Source organism: Idiotropiscis lumnitzeri, chromosome 13 (assembly GCF_059441095.1).
Source record: "Idiotropiscis lumnitzeri isolate Australia: NSW breed Sydney's pygmy pipehorse chromosome 13, RoL_Ilum_1.0, whole genome shotgun sequence".
In the NCBI taxonomy this organism is placed as follows: domain Eukaryota; kingdom Metazoa; phylum Chordata; class Actinopteri; order Syngnathiformes; family Syngnathidae; genus Idiotropiscis; species Idiotropiscis lumnitzeri.
The window spans coordinates 18,085,144-18,107,251 of record NC_142403.1 but is presented as its reverse complement, the minus strand read 5'-3'; the positions used below and the strand labels follow the sequence as shown (position 1 = coordinate 18,107,251).

Genomic DNA, 22,108 nt, shown 5'->3' with positions numbered 1-22,108 from the left:
CCCTCGTGACCTACTCTGTGGTTTTCTTTTCTTTTTTTTTTTTTTGGGCCTGTCAGCCTTCCCCGGGCTTTGTCTCGTCGTCTTCTCTTGCCTGTCTCGTTATGTTGGATTCCATTGTCATCCATTAGCGAACTCGGTTCGTTCCATAAGATAATAGCAAGAACAAATGAAATGTGTTTTTTTTTTTTATTATGCGAACCCTCCATTTTGGGGAACTTTTTTTTTTTTTTTGCAAAAAATATTTTCAATAGACCTTTCCATCCAGTCAATTATCACCATTTTAATACCTTTATGGTAATTTGAAATAATATTAAAAAATTTAATAAAAAAATATATATACATATACATATATACATATATATATATATAAATATATATATGTCGAAATATGATCAAATTCTTTTTTTTTTTTTCACAAATTGGCCTGTTCCCATTTTGTATTGTAGCCAATTTAAAGCAGTGAAAGCTTGAAGAAGCCTGAAAACGAATATACTGCCACTCTTGAACGCATCTCATGTAGTAATAAATAAAAGGCATGCCATATCAAAATAAATATGGCAGCATTTACAATGCATGGAATGTGGGAAGAAACCGGAAACCCCGGAGAAAACCCACACAGCCACGGGGAGAACATGCAAACGCCGCACAGGAATCCAAATCGAACCCTGCACCTCTGCACTGTGAGGCAGGCATGCTAACCAGTCGTCCACAGTTCCACCTACGCGTTAAATTAGCAATTAGCGAATTTGCTCTAGAATTGCTAGTTATCCGAATAACGGCTGCTGTATTATAGAATAGTACAGTATCATATCACAAACTTCGGCATACTTTTTTCATCATCATCATCATCATCAATTGGCTGATCATGATGCGGCCCTCATATGAAATCATTTGTGCTCTCGGGACTATTGAACCTGCTTCGTATTTGAAGCGTAAGCTGGACCATGAAAAGGTTGACAGGAGGCAGGCTGAGGGAGCGTGTGGGGGTTTGTCCGGTATCTGCTGTTGGGCTAACTCAATCCCGGAGAACACAATGAAGCCCCAGGCTGATTTCCAAAAGGCAAATTGTCATTCCGAGCGGCGCGGCACCTGTCTGCTGGAGTTCATCTCCTGTGCAGTGTTCTCAAGAGGTGGGGAGGGAGATGGTCTGCATCAAAAGAACACATGACGGCGGTGGGCTGCACAATGAGGACGAAATGAAAATGAAATATGTTTGAAATGGAAAATCCAGGAAGTTCTTTCATTCAGCCACTCAATATAGAACCTGATCATGGGGGAGGTGGTGCAGCTTTGGGTCAATCCCATCACGTTGTCCGCAAAATAAGCGCTTCTGAGTTTGACAGACGACCTACAGCGAGTCGGCCTTCAAATAGAATCTGAATATATCAACAAATCTTGAGTTGCTCAACCCCTGATTGCCATTCTGTAAAATGGCGTCAACACAAAATGGGCATCGTTCACACTAAGAAAGTACAAAATTGACACGTTAGAGCCGCAACAGAAGACCGACTTTGGCTTTTACAAGGTTGCAATTTAGCTCGCATCTTTCCGTATTGGGGCTGAATGGCAACATGCAAAAAAGGCCAAAAGGGTTTTTTTTGTTTTTTTTTCAGGCTCAACTGCTTCTCCAGATGCATCCTCCTCTTCCTGCATTTCTGCTGGTCGCTGCGCTATCAGGTGCAGCTCGTACCCATCAACAAGCGGTCCAATTACAAAGCTGTCGACACAGATTAACAAGACAGCCCATCTGAAGGGAGCTCAGCGCACCCGTGTGCAGTACATCTCGGCCCATCAAGAATGCCGCTGCAGAAAACAACTAACCTGACACACGAGAACCTCCGCACAGCTGTCAGCACTTATTGACCCTACGAACCCCGGCCCGGAACAATTTCAGGGCGAGGTAAAAGCCATTGATGGAAAAAAGCACTGTGGTGTTTTTAATTGCAGCTGAACATGTAGCATGTCGTCGACACTTGCCAGGTTACAAAAACGCAAGCAGCTCAATAATATATTTTTGTCATTAAATTTGTTCAAAGCGGAAGTGATTATGAAAGTTGCATCTCTAAATTTGGTGAACAGATGGATAAAAAATCTGCACTCAAAACATTTGTGCTTGAAAATTAATTTTCTTTTATATATGATGCCAAAACGACTGGACTTATTTGAATGCAATTTCATGGTTGAATGTTTTGTTGCTGATATTGTGTGTATCACTGACATTTCCATTTAATTTTCTGGAAAAGAATGAGGACATAATAACATCATATCATAACGAATGGTCTAATTTGCAAAAAAAAAAAAAAAAACTGGCTGCAATTCTGACTGATTGGAGGCTTTCAGAGCAAGTATCAATTGATTGTTCAGCCCCTCCCTTGTAGACATTTAGGGGCCCTATTTTTGTGCCCAGCGCAAGTATACTGCAAAGTACCAACTTATCTGATACACACTAAAACATCTTTCCTTTTTTTTCGCAGATGTGTGAAGTTAGAAAGGGCTGTTTGCGCCATTGTGGGTGTGAACACGCCAACTGAAGTGGTGCATTTTATTCCCTTTGAATTCAGCGCAGGAGCGACTCACGGTCTATATGGCCCGAAGCAGAAACTGAGTCGCTGGAGTCCGAGCGGGAGATAGACGAGTCGTAGCAAGTACGAGCAAAGTACGCTGATTAGGAACTACAAGAAAATCTCCACTTGCAGGTGATGTCAAGTTCGCCAGGATGGCGTGATTTGAAAAATAAATTAATGATTATAATTATAATAATGCGTTCGATTCATTAATTTTTACAATGATTCAGAAAGTTGGATGCACGTTGTTTTCATGTCTATGAATGGAATACGACATCTACTAAACGCGTCCGCAGCGCTCCAAATCTGTCTGCCTGTAACTCGATCAAACTCACCAACACCACAACTTAGACCAGCTTTGATCTGGTCTAAATTCAAAGTTTACTTTCTGTCACTAAATTGCTGAATCGCGCCAGGTACGTGTCAAAGAAAACGCCCTCAGTCCACCCGAAAGCCCGGCACAGTCTTCCAAATACCCAAACAAGGCGAGGCTTGCAAAAATCAAGATGTACAAGATTTTCCGCTTGACTCCACACGAGCTGGCTACAAAAATAGAGCTCTTAAAGTGAAAAGAGCAAGGTTGTATTACCAGTGTCTTGATCACCGCAAACTCTGGAGGGAAAAATCTGCCTCTTTAGCTGCTAAATGTTCACCAGTTAGTCGCTAATATACGCAACATCTGCCTGCTACAGCTGCTCATGGATAATAACAATGGATAATATAACGTTCATGACAGTCTTTTATTTTAAAATACTGATCAGTTTTATTTGTGTCTCTGGATTTTTCCTAGAGCAAATCAAGAACAACGTGAACTGCAGGCTCAAAAATCTCAAAATCAAAAAAATGGCAAGATTGTGTTTGGTCAAGAGCAGGCGTGGGCAAACTACGGCCCGAGGGCCACATGCGGCCCGTTAAACGTTTTAATCCGGACCGCCGAACTTGGAAAAAAATGAAATTAATAAACCTTTACTTTCTAAATACTGTGGTGTATATTGTTGTCATGCTTTTGTTCAGTTTTGTTTAAAAATTAAATGTTTTTTTTTTCTCCGATGAGTTGAGGTTACCAAAACACTCCATTATCTGAGAATATGCAAATTCCACACAAGAAAGCTGCACCTCCAAACGGTGAGGCGGACGTGCTAACCCGTCGGCCACCGTGTCATCCGTTATATTTAAAAAACAAAATTAAAAAAAAAAGATTTTGTCGTCCCCTCTTCCTCATGGACTGCTGCCAAGAACTTCTTATCCTGTACAGTCCCAATCCCGCGATTAACGCTGTCTTCCACATGTTACTGACGTTACTCAACCATACATAGGGGACTCGAGTCACGACTTGACTCGTGTCAGACTTCAGTCGCCAATTTTATGACTTGGGATTTGCTTGGAAACTTATGAAGGAATCGACTTTAATTGGACTTGACCAACATGGGCTCCGACAAGCCGTGGCTGTTTACAGATGAAAATATTTTCCAGATAATGTGCCATTGGTGTTGTTTTTGAAAGAAGAGTTATTTTTGTCGAGTGCACTTGGACTTGGCAACCCACGAGAATGTTGTAAAGCGGAGTGCAGAAGCCACTGCATGAAGTCAGAGTCATGGAGGGAGATGCGAAGATTATTCAATTTGGATTCAAGGATCAGGAAAAAGAGAACAAGAAAAGAAAGATAAAAAACAATTCCAAAACACTTTGGTAAAATGAAGATTTAAAAAAAAAAACAAAAAAAAAAACATGAGTGTCTGTGGTTTAACACGGTAGTAGCATGCCTCGCCACCTTTTACAAGTCGAGAAGAAAGTGAGCTCGCAAACAGAGAATCACATCCCTCCCTCACGGTGAGTGAATAAATTACAAGTGATTGTGCTTTGTAATGAAGGCAGCCGTGCATATTGTGCAAACGCGCTGCTTTTTAATGATTTAATTAAACAACCTCGCTCAAACTGGAGCGGAAAATTTCAACACGGAGCCGAGCAAGAGAGAGAGATAGAAAAACAATCACGTGTGAATTTCTGCAGCGGTTTGGCAGATGTGCTTCATGTTTTCTCTCTCTCTCTCTCTCTCTCTCTCTCTCTATTTCCTGCTTTTCCCACTCCACAATTGGCTCATTTACAACCATCGGGACGCACGATGTCCCGCTAATTCTCCCACATACACTTCGGAGCAGATGCCATCTGTGTCTTTAGGCAGCTGAGCTTGTGTTTAACCATTAGACAGATTGCCTAAATCCAATTCAAATATGTGTTGTCGCGTTCCAAACTGCAATCTTTTTTTTTTCTTTTTTTTGGTCCATTATACTACTTTTTAAAGCAACATTGCTGGAAGAAGAACGTTTTGTGTGTGTGCGTCTGTGGGCGAGCTACATATTACTTTTGACAGCAGTTGCTTGATTTAAAACTACAAGCAGGATTTGAATGGAGTCGCACTCTTAACTAATCCCGCCTCTTTGAGTCGATGACCAAAGCCACGCCCACACCTACATCCACGATTGCTATTCTCACATTCATAATGGCACGTGATTACGAAAGCGTGTAGTCGTGTTAAATACATGTTGAATAGTCACAGAGAGTCTAATAGCAATAATCAAATAAATCGTAATCGGTATCGGCAATAATCACGACAAAAGAGTCTCAAAGGGCTTCACGATGGTCAAAATCTCGCCCCACTATTTGAGAAGCACTGGCCAAGGGAGTCGGCGTTCTTTCAAATTTACACAGTATAAAAATAATAGTTTGCCGCCTGGAATGTTTACTGCATACATATTTGTTGTTAGCACTTTTGATTCTCCGGACAAATTTCACCAGAAAAACGTCAAATGCCATATGAGCTCTCCACAATCGAGGTTCCAGTGTAATCAGCTGTCGTACACCCCCAAACTATTTTGTTCACAATGCAGCAACAGAAAGGTCATCCAGACAAGGCCAGAATCTAATTATGTCCAGTAATCAGTACACTAAATGTTGCGCTGCAAGGTCGCAACTTGACTGTGAAACACTCGGATGCTTCTCACTTCTCTCCCAAGGCAAGCACAGTGCAATGTCATTTTCTTCGGGTCTCAGTAGAGTCGGAGCAAAAAAAAGAGGATTTTTTTTTTTTTTAACTCAAGGATCTTGTGAAGAAAACTCTCTAATAAGATTGGAGAAACATTGACCCTGAGAGACAAATTCATTTCCCCAACCGCACAATGCAAGCAAATACAGTCTATAAATAGTCACAGAATCCAGTCATAGAAATCCCTTTAAGCAGAACAACAGCATCGGTTTAATTGTCTGCTATCGTTTAAATCTAAACCATCAATCGGGACAAAATAGATGAGAATTTATCATGTATTAAAGAATATTCCCAGCGACCAAAGATAGAAAGCACAGTAATTTCGTGGAGCATTTCGATGCCTGCTAATCATGCTTACAGTGGAAAGACAGTCCTGCATAAAAAATAATAAATAAAAAAATCAACACTTGTTTCAGTGACCTTCTTCAAAGCAGTCATTGTGACATTTTGCGGCCATGCCATTTATACAGAAGCTCAACACGGGAAAAAAAAAAAAAAAAGAAAATGAAGGCTTTTTCAGGCGGTCTAAAAGGGGCTACGGAACTACCGCTGAAGACGGAAAATTACCGTGTCGAAATTGTCCCTCTTCTCCGTGGTTGTGCTATTTATACAGAACAGTCACCTGGTAAAAGGTGTGAAAATGTAGCTTTTACGAGCAGTGTAAAAAGGGCTTCTTAGGCGAAATAAATTGCGGTGTCATCGTTGTCGCCACATCAGTACAAAGAAAAAAAGGAAAACGGAAGAACATGGAAAAAACAATCAAAAGGGGGATTTCCAACTTTGGAGGTAGAATCAGATCGTCTCCATTCATTTCAATGAGGAAAGTTGATTTGAGGTGAAAGTCTTTTGCGTTATGAGCATAGTCAATTAATAGCAATTAATTAAACTCGTACCTTAAGGCCCCTCATGCTGTTACAAGCTGTGTCTGTTAATTATTTGGAGAACGAATATTTCCAGGTGGCCATCGTCCTGCTGTTCGCCATGTGTGCAGTTTATAAAGAATAGTGACGGGCTATGGAAAGGAGTCGACTCGAGAAATTGGATCTGCATTTGATTGAAATCACGTCAATGAGTCAATTAAGAAGCGGAAAACCTCACAATAAGAGAAGATCACAATTATCTGGATAAAAAGGCCTGAGAGAGTTTATGTTGTTGCCAATCAAAAATAATTCCAGCTGCTACTTACATATATTTGATAAAAATAATAATAATAAATAATATGAAAACACACTCCTGCACCAGCATGACTCTTGCTGATAACATCTTATTTCATTCACACAGTCATAGCAGTGAGCTTTTTTTTTTTAAGTTGAAACGGTTGCCTAGCAACCTACCAAGGTCATAATTTTCCTTTTTAGGGGGCAAAAAGAGAATGAATGATTTTATTGAGAGGACTGCACATGCAAGCTCATCTTGGAATTATTAATGGTCACACACACACACACACGCACACACACACAGACCTTAGCCAGCAGAGCCACTGGAATGCATTAATGCAAGCTCATCACGAGGCAACGCTCAATTAATAAGTAAGCCGGCAGCCTCTCACACACACTATCACACATATAGCACTAAAGACATTAGTGCTGCTCTAAATCAAACCCAAGTGCGACGACTTGACATAAGAACCGGCGTTACGGCCTTGTATGAGCTGCCATATTGGAACTATGAGGCACAACCAGGCATTTTACAGCAAGTCCTCTTCAATTCGCATTTCACCATTCATGATTTTTTTTTTCTTCATGGAATTTAACAACTTTTCTCTTAAAACCACACATAATGGCACCTATTCAAGTATTTTGTACACTTTTTTATAATCCCTCAAGATGCCCTGTTTTTTATAAGTTGTCATGTTTGTGAAGGAGGAGCCAGCTGGCTGCCATGACAGCAGCAAAAAAAAACAGCGGGATGAAAGGTTCCCGGCGAAGTCTGACACGCCGTCAATGCTCGTGGTGGGGGTGATGCCGGAGAAAGCAGGGTGGTAAATACTGCTCAAGATGAGGCAGAGAAAGGTCCGAGTCGCCATTGGTGGTGTTGGACGTCAATTACAGACACATTCACAAAATGCAATTATTGTAATATTAGTCTCTTTTTGGAGATGATAAATAATATATCCCTGTAAGTATTGTTATATTCTATACATGTACTGCTTCAGTGTTCGGAATCACATATCCGTTGTTTAAAGTGGTAAACCTAAGACTCGACTGATTAATCGGTCAGTCTATTATATTTATTTTATTCAAAATAATCAGAATCAGACAGAGTTTTGCTGATTAAACTGCTGATTTATATTCTTACTTTGTCATGAAAAAGTAAATGCTGTTCAGTGTTGAGTCACTCAGAATGATGTCTGTGAAATGCATGCTCTGTTGGGTTAAGGTCCGGTGACTGACGGAGTCGGTCTAAGACCTTTCACTTTTCCCCCTCTGATGAAGTCATTTGTTGTGTTGGGAATGTGTTTGGGGTAATTATCTTGTCGGATGGTGAAGCTCCTTCCAATTATTTTGGATGCACTTTTCTGACAAAATGGTTGCGTAAACATCAGAATTTGTTAAGGAGCTTGATACAGTTATTGCAAGGGCTATGCCGCCAAATAGTAAATGTTATTCACTTTAAGTTATTTCAATAACGTCCATTGCAATACTTTTTCTCATTTGAAAAGTGGGTGGCTGAAAACTAAAAATCCTCTGTACTGAGTCGGTAAACACATCAAGATGTAAATATCATGAAACAAAAGTTGAAATTCTCAACTTATGTCTGAAATTCATTTTTTGATTTGCAACCCAAATGAAAGGAATTAACCTTACTGTTGTAATACTTTGGGAGGGGCCTGTATTTTTAAGAGTAATGTTGAAAAATTAGTCGGAAAGTGTTTTGAGCTCATAGTTTGGGGTGTTATGTAGGGTTGAAACTGTTGAGATAGTCTAGCAAATTTAGGTCATAAATTATTCACTAGGATTCACTGTACATCCCAACTTTATGGCTTATTTCAGTGAGGCTGCAATTTTAGAGATGCCAAAAAGTTGCTCTGTAAGTGTATGCAAAACCGACCAAATAGCTCAGAGAGGATTTTTTTTCACCCTAGCTCAGGATAATTTCTGATAAGAAAAAGTGTTTTACTTCACCCGAGACAAAATCCTAAAAAGTACATTTCAACCTGTATTTATAAAGCACATATCTACAAAAAAAAGCAACACAAAGTGCTTCACAAAAAATGTGATAAGAGAAAAACAATCGCTCCTCCTGACCTCCAATCCTCCAAATGCCAGCCATCCATCCAATGAGCCTATTTTGAAAAAGCAAAGAGAAGACAGTAGGTTTTCAAATATGTGGAGTAAAAGCCGACAGACAATTAAATACTCAAGTACTCTTCCGTCCAAAGTCTACATTAACAAAGTATTTGTACTTCGTTACTTCCATTTTTCACCACTGGTTACATGTACTTCATTCCCAAAAGTTTAAACAAGTTACCTTTTCATTGCTTTTTTTTGCTTCCACCGTCTATTAGGAGAGGACCAAAAAAGTCGCCTCTTTAATATTCTAGCGTTAAACTTTTTACACATAGCCATACGTTCCCAGTATTTTGGGGGGGGGGAAAGCTATACTATTTTTTTTATGACGGCACCTGATACCCATCTAGCGGAAGCTAATTGAAACGGCAACCGTCGGTAACTGTCGTAAATGAACACGGCGACACTGGATCGCTTGACGGCAGAATGCGCTACAATTATCATGGCCGAATCTTTGATATGCGGTGATACACAATACAGGTAGGAAAAGAAAAAAAACACATGTGACGTCCGTATTTGGAAAGTAAGAACTTTGATGAAGGAACGTGAAATTGGGCTATCTTACAGGGTGAGTTCAGTCCTAAACAGAGATGTGAAGCAGTTTGGGAAGAAGTTCATGTTTGACAGCAACGAGGAGACATGCTGGAATTCAGACCAGGCAAGTCGAGCTTGATGATCAATGTTAGTCCGCGTGTGTTCTCAGTCATTAGAGTCATGTTGATGAATGTTTGGATTGTTTTTCCTAGGGTGACTGCCAGTGGTTGCTTTTGGATTTCCCCCAGTCTGTTAGAGTGTCCGAGTTAAAAGTTCAGTTCCAGGGAGGCTTTTCGGCCAAATCATGCAAGCTGGAAGGTAAAAGTAATATCTACATGATCGCATGTGTAGGTGCAATCGTCATATTTGTATTACAATACAGTGGGTACTATAGGCATTTTATTTTGTGTTTTATTACACCCACGTTTTTCCCTTGTATCTTTTTCTCGTTTCTTCTTTCTTTCGCACCTGTTCTTTACATTATAAATCTGCTTGTGTTTTGTTCTCCACTTCCCTCAGTCCTACTTCCTGATTTACTATTTTGCCTTCTTCCATTTTCTCATTTCTTTTTTACCTCATTCTTTTCATCTCAGACCAGCTTGTTTCTTCGTCCCATCCCTCCTTTCCTCAGACCCACTTTTTATATTGCATACTTCCTGACCTTAGCTTGAAACTACTTTTGCCCCTTCCGTCCTTCAGTAACCATCCAAATTTGCTTTAGAATCCAATTTTTTTTCTTGAGTGTCAGCAGTACCAATGTGTGGCTCAGAGTTTCTCTTTCCTCTTGTTCTCTGCAGGTTGTTCAGTTGATGGAGATTTCACAGTGATTAGTCATTTTTACCCTGAGGACAACAACTCACTTCAGATATCCTTCATTATTTCTGTCAATGTCAACTTAGACGACTTTTATTTACCTTTTTTTTTTTTTTTTTTACATATTTTGGGGGGGCGTTTGTAGCAGCGACACGGTTTACGACTGGTTAGCACGTCTGCCTCACCATTCTGAGGTGCAGGAATCAATTCCGGCTCCAGCCTTCCTGTGTGGAGTTTTCATGTTCTCACTGTTCCTGCGTGGGTTTTCTCCGGGTACTCCGGTTTCCTCCCATATTAAAAAAACATGCATGGTTGGTAAATTGAACACCCCAGATTGTCCCAACGAGTGATTGTGGGTGTGAATAGTTGTTCAACTATGTGTGCCTTGCGATTGGCTGGCAACCAGTTCAGGGTGTACCCCGCGTACTGCCTGAAAACAGCTGGGATAAGCTCCAGCACACCCGGACCCTCGTGAGGAGAAGCGGCTTGGATGATGGGGAGGGGGGTCTGTAGCTTGTTACACCCTTTTGTTGTTAAAGCGTTCAATAATAATGAGTGCATTTGTCATCACCCCCGATGATTCACTGATGAGTTTTATGACCGAAACCCAAAGATTATCTTGCCTTAACTGCACACCCACTGCTTTCCCATACAGGAGGCGGCCGCCGTGGACAGAGTAAAAATAACATTTGAGAACAGCGCTGACTTTTTCGGGAGAATTATTGTTTATACTTTGGACATCCTGGGGGAGAAATCATCATGACCCATTCTCCGAAATATGCGAGACATCAGAGATACTGGATGTCTGCGCTGCCACCACGTGAATGGAATGGAATGCTGTTTTTTTTTTATTATGGATGGACACCATAACGGACAAAGGCGCTGATGATTCACTTGCAGATGACCATGACAAGAATCAAAGTTTAAAAATGAATACCATTAACATTCATATGCAGAAGAGTTCCCCTTTTAACGTACTTCCTTGAGACCAATGTCAAGCTTGTGCTGACATAGTATAGCCAATCCTTTTTTTCCCTCTTTGTGCTGGCATGATGCATATCCTAATTGTACCTTTCGAGAGGAAAAAAAAATTAACCATCCAGTGCAAATCCAGCCGGAGTTAATTAATAGAATTTTAGTCAAATGGCCACGAGTATGAAGGATTATTCTGGCAGAGCACTCTATAAAAATACAATATTTATTGCATATTAAAAAAAATACACATTTATTACAACATGTTTACATTCATTGTTGCTGGTCTACAGCCAAATTAAACAATCCTGCTGCACAGTTGGCAATTTTTTTTTTTGTTATATTGCCTTGCATAAAAACTAAATAAACCAAAAAAAAAAAAGCACTTTCTCAGTGTTACTAATTTATCGACATGCTGGCTTGTAGAGTCTGAGAATATGCTCCTCCAGCACCTTCTGAACTACAACACACAGAAAAATAGAAAATACTCGATTGAATTAATTAAGGAAAAGCGTTAAATGCCGTCAAGTTGAAAGATTATAAAAATTACTTTTTTTGTATCCGAGGGCAACAGCCAAGGCCATTGCACTGTAGCCAGAATCGGATTCCGTGGTCATGTCGGCTCCTTTAGCTACAAAAGAACAAAATCGTCAATTAGTATCGCAATCAGAGATTTGTCGCATATGTATTTGATGATCAATGAACGTACCTAAGAGCGCCTCAACACATTTAACATGGTTTCCCCGAACAGCATACAGAAGCGGAGTCCCTCCGTTCTGCAATTAAAACATCCGTTTTCAATCTACAAGCCCTCACATTTTTTTTTCTCAGCGTTTCACTGAAATGGATCGTGATGCTGGATGCTCTCTGACACAAAAAGTCTCAATGGGCTAATAAATGTTGCGACATGAAAATCTTGTGTGCCGCCAGTATGACTTTCATATTTTGTTTATTAATATTTCATCGCTGTCGGGCGGGAATCCTCACATCTCAAAAATGACGACTGTTCAGGAAATGTGGAGAAAAAAAAAAGTCATCTTGCTTGATTTACCAAACGTCACATTGTGCAAGTTGGTATTCTACCTTATATTGCGATATCTTTGTAAATGTAGCGTTAAAGGGGAAGTCAACCCCCACCCCAAAAAAAAAAAATCTCAACAAAAATGTTCCATCTCCCTTCACTAGCCTCGCTTCAGAAAACAGGTGAACCGTAATTGGTCTTTACATTTTCAATCGACAGAAAATGGCCGCCGCCTGAGATATCTAAAAACAGGCGGATTTTCCCCCTTAACTCACATTACTCAAACGCAATATTTGTCCGAATGCCATTTTTGGACTACTAAAGGCACATAGAACATATTACTGTAAAGAATTTGTCTAGGTTGACTTCCCCTTTAACAAATTGTGGTTACATCATCTTCTCAAACTCTTTTACAAAGGTCTGAGGAGCCATAAATGATGAAATAATTGAAAAAATGAGTTAAGACGTTATTGTATTTAACATCTGTTAAAGATTTTAAAAAATTAATAAATTTCAATCTTGAGCTGACATGAAGCTGCACGGCTCCCCGCAGAGCGAAGGTACAGGCGGAGTTTTACACTTCTAATGACAGTGCAATAGAGTAAATGGATTTGCTCTCAAATTATTTTCAAGACTTGGAATTCGTTCAAATGAGTAAAAATAAAAGTCAAATCTGAAATTGACCATAGTTGGACATTTAATGTTTCTGCCCAATAGCAACAATTTGCAGCTCCTCTACGCAAGTGTACCCAGTCATAGGCGTTGACATCAACCCCACGTCTGAGGAGAGCCTCGATGATGTCCACGTAGCCTCCGGAACTGGCCAGAGTCAGCGCACTTTCACGGTCCCTTGCAACTAATTTAGGGTCTGCGCCCTGACACATGAATCACAACAGCATCAGTGAGTGACCGTTCCTGATAAGTCGTCTTCCTCCTGCCCGCCAACCTTTTCCAAAAGCAAGTCCACCACTGTTTTCTCTCCAAACGCCGCCGCCCACATAAGAGGAGTGAAGCCCCGTTCGTCCTGTTTGCTCAGCAATGAGATGTCTGCGAAACAAAGCGAACACGCTTAAACTTTGTGAGCTCACGGGCTCTTTACAGACATAATTTATCTGGGTGAAAAGTCACCATTTTACATGTGGGGAATAAAGATGGATTTTCATGTTAGTTAAGTCACACCCAGATGCCTCACCTTTACTTAGTTGCCCTGCCACTTGCAAAACCTCACCCTGGGCAGCCAGCTGATGTATGGAAAGAGCTTATAACGGGAAAGATAAATAAATACATGAATACATTCAAGCACTGCAAAAGAATATATATATAAAAATTGAAAGATTGTATAAACTCACAGTCTAACTTTGCGGGACGTGCATTAATTTCATTGCCACGTGTCCTGTTGGTGAGCGTGTCTGAATGGTTGAAGAGACCCTCTTCGTCCACATCAGCAATTTCTAAAGACGTGAGACCGTTAGTGAGGAACACAAAAATATAAATATCAGTGCAACTGTTTGGGATGGATATTTGACTAAAATGTCACTGACTTAATATGTGGAAAATGATCAATTGCGGAATTATTTTTAAGGTGAAAGTAGAACCTCTTTCAGAATGTTCTGAACTCCCGTTTCCATGTTAGTGACACCGCTTGCAGCCAACGAACCAACATTAACTCTAATTATCTTGACAGCACAGCACCTTATTGATTTGCAAATCAGCCTCAGTTGAGGGTTCGAATTTGGACTCCAGCCTCACTGTGTCTTATACAATTAAATTGAACGTGAATGGTTGTTTGTCTGCACGTGCCCTGCGATTGACTGGCAACCAGTTAAGATTGTAGCTCGTGTCTGGCCCATGGTAATTCATTTGAGGGGAGAGAAATATCAGTAAAATCACCCATTGCAAACTATATTTACAATAATAAGCATAAAAGATGAAGACATCTAAAAATGATCTTTGTAAAGCTCTATTCGTATTGTAGGTGTGTCCAGTATTGATTAGTTGTAAGTAAGTACTGTATAAGAACGATAGTAAGTAGAAAACTTTTAAAACGAAGTCTACATCTAGGGTGCATGCGTTGATTCTCTCACCTCTGTACTCAAACGATTTTGCACTTGATGTGTTTTTATTTTGGTCGTCCTCTCCCCCTGCATCCATTATCACCGCTGTAAAGGAAAACGTGAGGAAGTGAAGTGCATACACGTGTTAAAAGTAGAAATTGGTTCACGATGTCGTCGACTCACCACATTCAGATTTTTCTGCCTAATTTGCACCAACTTCCTTGTGGCAAAAGTGAAAGTAGGTTATTTCACCTGTTGAGACAGTAAGAAAGGAGTAGCAAAATGCATATAATGTCATCAAATGAAACATTAATTATCGAAAAATATTAAATTAGCCCACGTTAGATTTGAATAAATCCCGTGTTCGTGAGCTTTAATGTTTTGCAAGGCGGAACTTTAATCATTTTGTTTTAATTTCCTGTCCGGAGGCTTTTGACGTTGCACACCAATATTCATAATGCAGAAGTAGTACTCACATCGCCCGAAATCACGTCGAAGACGTAATTATTTCTGTATTCGTGGATGTAATTTTCATATTTTATCATGGAAGACCAAGAGATGCAGCTCAAAGTCAGACGAGGTAAGTGTCACACATTTAACTGTAGGCCCACTCGTTTTTAATGAATGTTTACTTAGCGAGATAGCTCCAGTTAGCCACAATTAAACTGTGTCATTTGACTTTTAGTGTTGCGCCACTATTTTAATGTCTATTATTCGCAGTACAGTACGTAATGATTTTTTTTTACTCTTTTTTTTTAATCTTCAGTGAGTGACAAGTTCACAGAGAGCATGTACGTCCTGGCTAACGAACCGTCCGTGGCGCTGTACAGACTGCAAGAACACGTCAGGAGGTCTTTGCCAGAGCTGGTACAGCATAAGGTATTGTAGAAAGCCACCACAAACAATTGCGCTGCCAGGGATTTTGGGCCCCTTGAAAATACATTTTACTTTGATATTGTTTTACAAAAAAAACTATGCATTTTATTGATATTTTTGACTATTCCCGTATTTGTGAAAACAATGTGACAGTTACTTGGTAGCGTAAGAACTGAAAATATAATGAAATTCATGTCTATTCAATTATTTGCTGCAAGACTGAAACTGCATATCCCAAAATCATCTCCCTTTAAATAATTGAACATTAAATCATCACGGTCTAAATGGTTGATCGAAGTCGGATTTGACAGCAAGCGTGGCCAATTTAGAGTGCCTTGTTGTCAACTGTGTGTATCAAAGGATATGGAAATACATGTTTGGCCAGCGGCGCTACATATTGATCCATACTTCTATCTTACTTGCCATCATGTCTCCCAAAGACAGACATGCAAAGCTGGGAGGAGCAGAGTCAAGGAGCCATCTACTCAGTCGAATATGCATGCAGGTTTGTCATTATGACGGCTAGACATTTCTGCATCTTCCTGGCTCGCCTCAATGCTTCATGAAACCCCTCCACTGATCTGTTGTTGTTGTTTCTGCAGTGCTGTGAGAAGCATGGCCAACAGCAGCGTGTACTTCAAAAACATTGACAGCCTCCTACGACAAGCCATCAGCATGAAGGAGCAGATAAGCCACTCTCAAGGACGCAGGTAAGAAAGCAGCGGGATGTTTTTGTTAAATTATTTTTTAAATTATCCATCCAATCTTTTTTTTTTTTTGGTATCACATTTTCCTGAGTTTTTTTTGTTGTTGTTTGTTTCCCCCATCCACCTGCATTAAGTTTGCATGATGCCAACCCTTCTCCCAGTCCCCTTGTTGCTGCTTCACATGCTTCATCCACCTCGTCCTCCTCGTGACACAGCAATGTCCAAGGTCAGTGCTTGCTCCGAACGACACCCAAGTACAACCGAAGCATATTTTTCAAAGATTCATTTAATTCACGTTGAATTCATAGAGTACATTTTTCTCTAAAAAGTCAATATTTGAGTCAAATTAGAGAGTAAAATATTCAGTGTAAAATTCTCGCAGTATTTGCAAATCTTTCTTGAGTCAAGGCACATATTTTACAGATAAATATCTCACAGCATGCCACTAAACAAAAATATCTCACTTGCGTCAGACCCAAACCTCCTCTGTCACAATTTGGTGAATTTCATCTTTTCAGAAATCTTCCCAATTATTGACCAATCTAAAATGTTGAAAATGGCTTGCTGTCTTTGACGATGAAATGTTGATGGGTGGACAAATGGATCTCCTGAAAAGTGATGATTTTGGAGGTACCGGGATTTCGCCCAAGACCAGCAATATATTGAAATAATTCTGATCTCATCTCAATTTATTTTCAAATGTACTTCCTCTGTCTAAAAGCTGGGCCCGTTTAGTTGATCACAAAGTTAGTTTTCTGTTGTATGAATGGCAACGGGTTGAACACAGGTTAATTGTACCTTCTGCCATTTATTTGTTTTATGTGTGACTATCATCTTGCTGGCATTCACACATGAATAAAAATCCATTTACAGTAAATTCATTTTCAGACAAATTAAGTGAAATTGAATTTAATATTCACAGAAGACTAGGTTGGCAATCATTGTATTTTAGTATAATACAAATAACACAGTAGATCATCACTAGTGATATACGGATTATTGAGGCCAGGTTGTTTTATAAATATGTGCTTAAGACATTTAAACTAAGTGAAGTTTTGCCAATGAATATCGGCTTGAAATATCGGTTATCGGCCTCCATGACTGCTAATAATCGGTATCGGCCCTGAAAAATAAGCATATCACTAATCATCACAATGGGATTAATTTATCAATCAATTAAAAACGTTTTCTAATGTCATCAGAGTGGACTTTTAGCTTAATTTCCGGGTGGGCTGGAATCATTAAAGAGATCACATGTCCGTTGTATATCCAAGCTCACTTATTTAATGCCTCTAGTCACACAAGGGTCGAGTCTTTTGCCGAAATCCCCGACTTGCGCGCCAGGACGCTCCTCATCTCGTTATTGACGCCATTCCAGGGTTTCGCCTTAAGTAAAACCGAGTCTGAAGATAAGCTCCACTGTGAGCGAGGACAGCTGCCGTCACCGCTGTAGCCGTCCACGTTGCTCGAGTAGCCTTGCGACTCCTCTCCGACAGGAGAGTACTCCTCCTGCGGGTGGTGCAGCTGCTGGTGTCTGGGGCTGCTGGAAGGTGTGAGCAACATGTGATTCGGGAGGCGGGACGGTCTGCGGGGCACTCTCAGTTTGTCCACGCCGATTTTGAGCTCGCAGGGCCACGACACGGGGCTGTTGGTGCTGCTTCGGTGCTCGTTGCGAAACAGAGTTTCAAGATGGTCGTCTCGGCCGCGTTTAGCCACTTGGCAAACCTTGACAAGACTGTGGATGACCACCACCAGAAGGATCAAGATGCCGGAGGCCAGGACGCAGGCGCTGGCAATACCCGTCTCTGCCTCGAATATCAGCAGCATAAAAACGGACATAGCTGAAAGAGATGAAGGAAGGTACTTAACTCATTTACTGCCATAGACGGCTAAAGACGGGGGTGCGGTGCGATATTGAGCCTGGGGAACATGCTTTTTTTCCTGCCGTACTACAATAAAGTGTAATTGCACATCCACTCCAGTAGTTGGCAGTGGCGCTCACATTGCCCATTGTGCGCAGCGAGCATTAACTCTACCGTGTAGGTTTGTTTTGCAACTGCTGATTGGCTGCTACCCACTGCACCACAAACAATCAAATTGTGCTGTGGGCTGGCCAATCTGCTTCTGCAGGCAGGGCCACCAGCACAGCAGAGTGCGCGAGAGAAGTGTCCAGCAGCGAGCCAAAATAAACCAGCTTTTAATTTATCGTCCTTGAAAGTTATATAAAAAAAAAGTGCAGATGCTGATTATCGACCCAGCCAATGAATTGTTTTACGTGATGCGAAATGTCCATTTTTGAACAGTTGAATGCTAAACAAAAGCACTTTTTTTCTTGTCTTATTTGATTTACAGAAAAAGAACGGTGGATCCGGCCATGCCGAGGGATGCTGGAGAGAAGCGCAACTCTGGAATGTGACAAACCTTCCCGGCATTTACTCATTTTGTGCTCCTTGATTGAAATTCCGGTGGTAAAGGTCCTAATCCCTTTTGGCCTCCTTGTCCTGCTCCCCTAAGCACAAGCTGCTCAGTGGAACCGAGCAGCCCAGCGCTGCCAGGGTCAAGCTTTAAAAAGCACTTAAGTCATGGACGCCGCTCAAAGGGTGCATTGTTCTCTCGAGCTCGCTGGAGAAGAACAGCGGTGCTCTTTTCTCTCTGCTGTTGACTTCCCTGCCGACATTTTGGACATCCGCTGCTGTTGTTGTTTTGTTTTTTTTAATCGTCGATGTGACGAAAATATCGATATTGTGGTTATAGCTTACTGTATATCAATTACAGCAATGTATCATTTTTATAACTATGGTACAGTGTTGGTGCACCAACGTAATGTATCAATAGTGGGTTTAACGATTTAGAAAAATCTAAAAAAAAAAATGCGATTTAATTTCATCTTCGACCTTTTAACAAGCACTGTATTAGATTATTTTTAACATTCAGAAAAGTTTTAATTGTATAGGTTAGGCTTACACTAAAATAAAGGCAAATAAACCATGAATTCATATGGAAGCGAGTTCATTTACCCCCTTGAATTAAAGTTGTTTTCTTGCAAAACATTTTGACTCATGGGCTTGGAAGCATTCACGACAACAACTTCACAAAATTCAACCAAACGTTTGGTGTAAACGTATCGGTCATGAATCGGATTACAACAATAATGTCTGTTGCGTTATCACGTCAACTTTGGGCTGTGTAATTAATGGAAATTGAGTTACAATTATTACAATATTATAAAATTGGTATGATCGTAAAAAAATATTTATCCAATTTGAAATTAAGTGTATGACAAGTAAACTCCAATGCACTGTTTATTTATACATGGAAACCATACTCGAGTTTATACCTTTGCACTTCTTTTATTTTTAAATAAAATTAATGTCATTTGTTTGAATATTGGTTCCATTCACTTGTAATATTGTTTTTAGTTTTGTACCCGCCCCAAAAAATAATCATTTGAATAATAGTGATTTCAATTATTACTAAAATAATCGTGATTAATATTTTTTTCACTATTGAGCAGCCCTACTTTAACTTTTCATATTTCATTAAAAAAAATGACGTAAATGTGGATTGCACTTCTTAAGCACAGAAAAATGATCTAAACACGATATAAATTAAAAAAGTACAGATAATAAAACCTACCGACTGACCCGAAAAAGACGCCTGGTCCCAAATTGCTGCCTTTGATTTGAAAATTGTTGAGAATTGACAAATATCGATATTGTGATGTATCGTTATTACTACATAAGCAAGCTCACGATATTGCCGCCGTCTCCTGAAAACAACCAATAAAAGCATGTTGAAGGATGGATGTATAAAAATAATACATTTTATTATTGTTACCTTGTTCTATTTGAAAAAAAAAAAAAAATTAATAATAATATTGTGCGTGCGTGCGTCCCACCCTTTGTTCATACCTGCTAAATAGACTGAAATTCCCAGGCAGAACAATCCGATGGCCACATGTCGCACAGCTTTGCTGTCCAGCAGGAACCAGTCTGCTCTGTGGAGACAAACGTCTGCATTTGCAAACAGGCTCCATCATTGCACGTGTACCGTACGTAACTGAATTATCAACAAATTCAGAAGCTAACTATCCAGACTTGTTTCACACGTTTGGGGGCTTGCAGGATTTGTAAGCCGACGTGGGAAAGGGCGAGCAAGAGGCCGTACGCTGACTATGGAATGAAAAGGTTATTGTTTCAACGGGCTTATCAAAATTGGGGGAATGGAGCGTAAGGTGCTCGGCTGTTTAGTCACAACTTTAGAATCTTAAAGAAAATAATCGTAAAAATATCGAATTTTTTTATTTTCTTTATTTCACATAGTCCTTGCCAGTAGCAGGAGCATCGCTGACAGTGTCAGTTGAGGAGGATGCAGTAGAGATAAAGTGGAACGTGACACGAATTACACGATGTGAGTGTGTATGCGGTCTAAGTGGTGTATTAAATGTTGATTAAAATTCTTTTTAATAACAGGAGACATAAGTGTGGGGTTAATTTACTTGCGAGAAAATCTCAAGGACGAAAACGTATTCACTGAAAAAAAAGAATCCTGTTTTTCTGAGTAATTTTTGGGGTAGCCTTTGTCTTTTTATTATTTTCCCGTTTCTGAAATGTTTTCGTTTTTTTCTGAGTATTTAAAAAACTGAAATTTTTTTTATGAAAAACAGAAAATAAATATTTAAAAAAAAGCGAAAAAATATTCTGAGAATGGAAATACATTTTTTCTTCTCCAATTCACACTTTTTGGTTGATGATATCAAAATTTTTCTAGGAATCCTATCGACTAAACGCGCGTATGAATACAGTATTTATTAATTGACTATCATGCGGTCGCGGGTGTGGCACTCCTTCCGCTTTTTAAAACTGACCGGAACTACTTTTTGATTCAATTTTAACCAATATGTCCAAAATGGCGATAAGTAGCCACTATCAACAGGTGCTTTTTCTGGAACCATTACCTTTCGGTGTCTAGTTCTCCTCGACACACCTCGGTGGAAAAGTAGCCATGTAGAAGACAGACCACCACCGAGCTCAGGTTTAGTGTGAGCGACAGCGCCGAGAGCACCGTCGACACCGGCGACAGGAAGATTTGAATGTCAGGAGGTACGAATGACCGTTGGTACAACTTCAATGCCGTGTGTTGTGGCTGCAGATGGAAGATCAGCATGACAGACAAAACAGACACAATAGCCGATAGAATCCCCAGCAGAGACAGGACAACCACGGACCGCTCACTGTAAGAGTGTGTCATCTTCTGATCGGATTTTAAAGGTAAAACGTTATCTTCGGTTGAACTCGTCCATAAAAAAGTGCGCCTTAATCACCGTTGTTTCCGAGGGTACGTGAACGTCCCCCCTCCTCTTCGCTTTATCCCGTTTGCCCATGTGACGTGTCCAATCCCCAGATTACTAATTTCCCAGTCACAATTGATTTTTTTTTCTTTCTTCGGAACAGAAAGCACAGCAAGTTAATGCACGTCATCAAATCTTTATGACAAATCTGTGGGATGCAAACATCTTTATGCATACTTATAGGGGACAACCACAACTCACTATAAAAGAAATATTGGAAGGTTTACTGTCTCTAAATCTACATGTAGAAACTGTTGAACATTAAACTTCCTCCAACTCTCAATTGGTAACTGCACCGTGGACCGTAAATAAACCAATATATTTTTTGTTTCTATTATAATTTTGTATTCAAACAGGGAGCGGAAGAGTCACAGAAAGTGTCGCAAGTTGTGCAAAAAGTACTGAAACAATGAGGAGTTGAATATGTGCATTCAAATGTCTTAGTAAAGGTTAAATTAAGATGTCATCGGCTAATTGCAACAAAGAGACTGGAGGTGTGACAGAAAGGCATAGAAGTCTACAACCTCGGATAGGTAAAATATTAGTTGATTAATGTCTAAGACAAAAGGTACTTAGCGCTGTGGTGTCAGCACAAAATTGGAAAAATTCAAGCAGGGCTATTTCTGAATGCTGTGGCTTGGGCACATGAAGTAACTTGCCGAAAGAAGAAGTGAGAAGTTTCAGTAAAGTGGCAGGATGACCTCACGAGCACCTTTTCACTCTTAAATAGTTCAGACTGAAGCAATTAGGGCACATCAATGCAGGATGGGTCGGGGGTGAATCGGGCATAGGGCTCCGATCAAATATTCTGGAGTGGCAGTGGCCCGTCGGTCCCCCCTCTAGCTCCGCCAGTGATGTCAGCAGACAATGTAGAGAACGATGGA

At 40.2% G+C, this 22,108-nt stretch overlaps 4 protein-coding genes across 7 annotated transcripts; 2 read left to right on the top strand and 2 right to left on the bottom strand.

Annotated features, from left to right (window-relative positions):
* The first annotated feature begins 9,211 nt into the window (after positions 1-9,211).
* On the top strand, positions 9,212-12,130 carry nr2c2ap (nuclear receptor 2C2-associated protein). Its single transcript, XM_088312644.1, has 4 exons — positions 9,212-9,377; positions 9,465-9,555; positions 9,644-9,749; positions 10,229-12,130. Exons 1-4 carry the CDS (start codon positions 9,289-9,291, stop codon positions 10,387-10,389), a joined length of 447 nt encoding a protein of 148 aa, XP_088168770.1. The 5' UTR covers positions 9,212-9,288; the 3' UTR covers positions 10,390-12,130.
* Positions 11,372-14,687, bottom strand: rfxank (regulatory factor X-associated ankyrin-containing protein). The gene is made up of 9 exons (XM_088312643.1): positions 14,475-14,687; positions 14,322-14,396; positions 13,587-13,688; positions 13,430-13,495; positions 13,184-13,284; positions 12,987-13,112; positions 11,926-11,992; positions 11,767-11,847; positions 11,372-11,676 (listed from the first exon to the last, which is right to left on the bottom strand). Exons 2-9 carry the CDS (start codon positions 14,386-14,388, stop codon positions 11,621-11,623), a joined length of 666 nt encoding a protein of 221 aa, XP_088168769.1. The 5' UTR covers positions 14,389-14,396; positions 14,475-14,687; the 3' UTR covers positions 11,372-11,620.
* On the top strand, positions 14,629-18,866 carry borcs8 (BLOC-1 related complex subunit 8). 4 transcript variants are annotated; one of them, XM_088312648.1, is made up of 6 exons: positions 14,629-14,871; positions 15,058-15,170; positions 15,608-15,705; positions 15,817-15,877; positions 16,036-16,100; positions 18,227-18,866. In XM_088312648.1, the coding sequence occupies exons 1-6, from the start codon at positions 14,835-14,837 to the stop codon at positions 18,288-18,290; spliced, it is 438 nt and encodes a 145-aa protein (XP_088168774.1). In that variant the 5' UTR covers positions 14,629-14,834; the 3' UTR covers positions 18,291-18,866. The 4 variants fall into 4 exon arrangements, with proteins under 4 accessions (XP_088168774.1, XP_088168773.1, XP_088168772.1 ...); XM_088312647.1 differs by lacking the exon at positions 18,227-18,866 and having other exon boundaries at positions 14,668-14,871; positions 15,608-15,672; positions 15,770-15,877; XM_088312646.1 differs by lacking the exon at positions 16,036-16,100 and having other exon boundaries at positions 14,670-14,871; positions 15,608-15,672; positions 15,770-15,877.
* Positions 16,546-21,233, bottom strand: tmem221 (transmembrane protein 221). Its single transcript, XM_088312642.1, has 3 exons — positions 20,832-21,233; positions 19,786-19,871; positions 16,546-17,715 (listed from the first exon to the last, which is right to left on the bottom strand). Exons 1-3 carry the CDS (start codon positions 21,122-21,124, stop codon positions 17,171-17,173), a joined length of 924 nt encoding a protein of 307 aa, XP_088168768.1. The 5' UTR covers positions 21,125-21,233; the 3' UTR covers positions 16,546-17,170.
* Between the last annotated feature and the right edge of the window lie 875 nt (positions 21,234-22,108).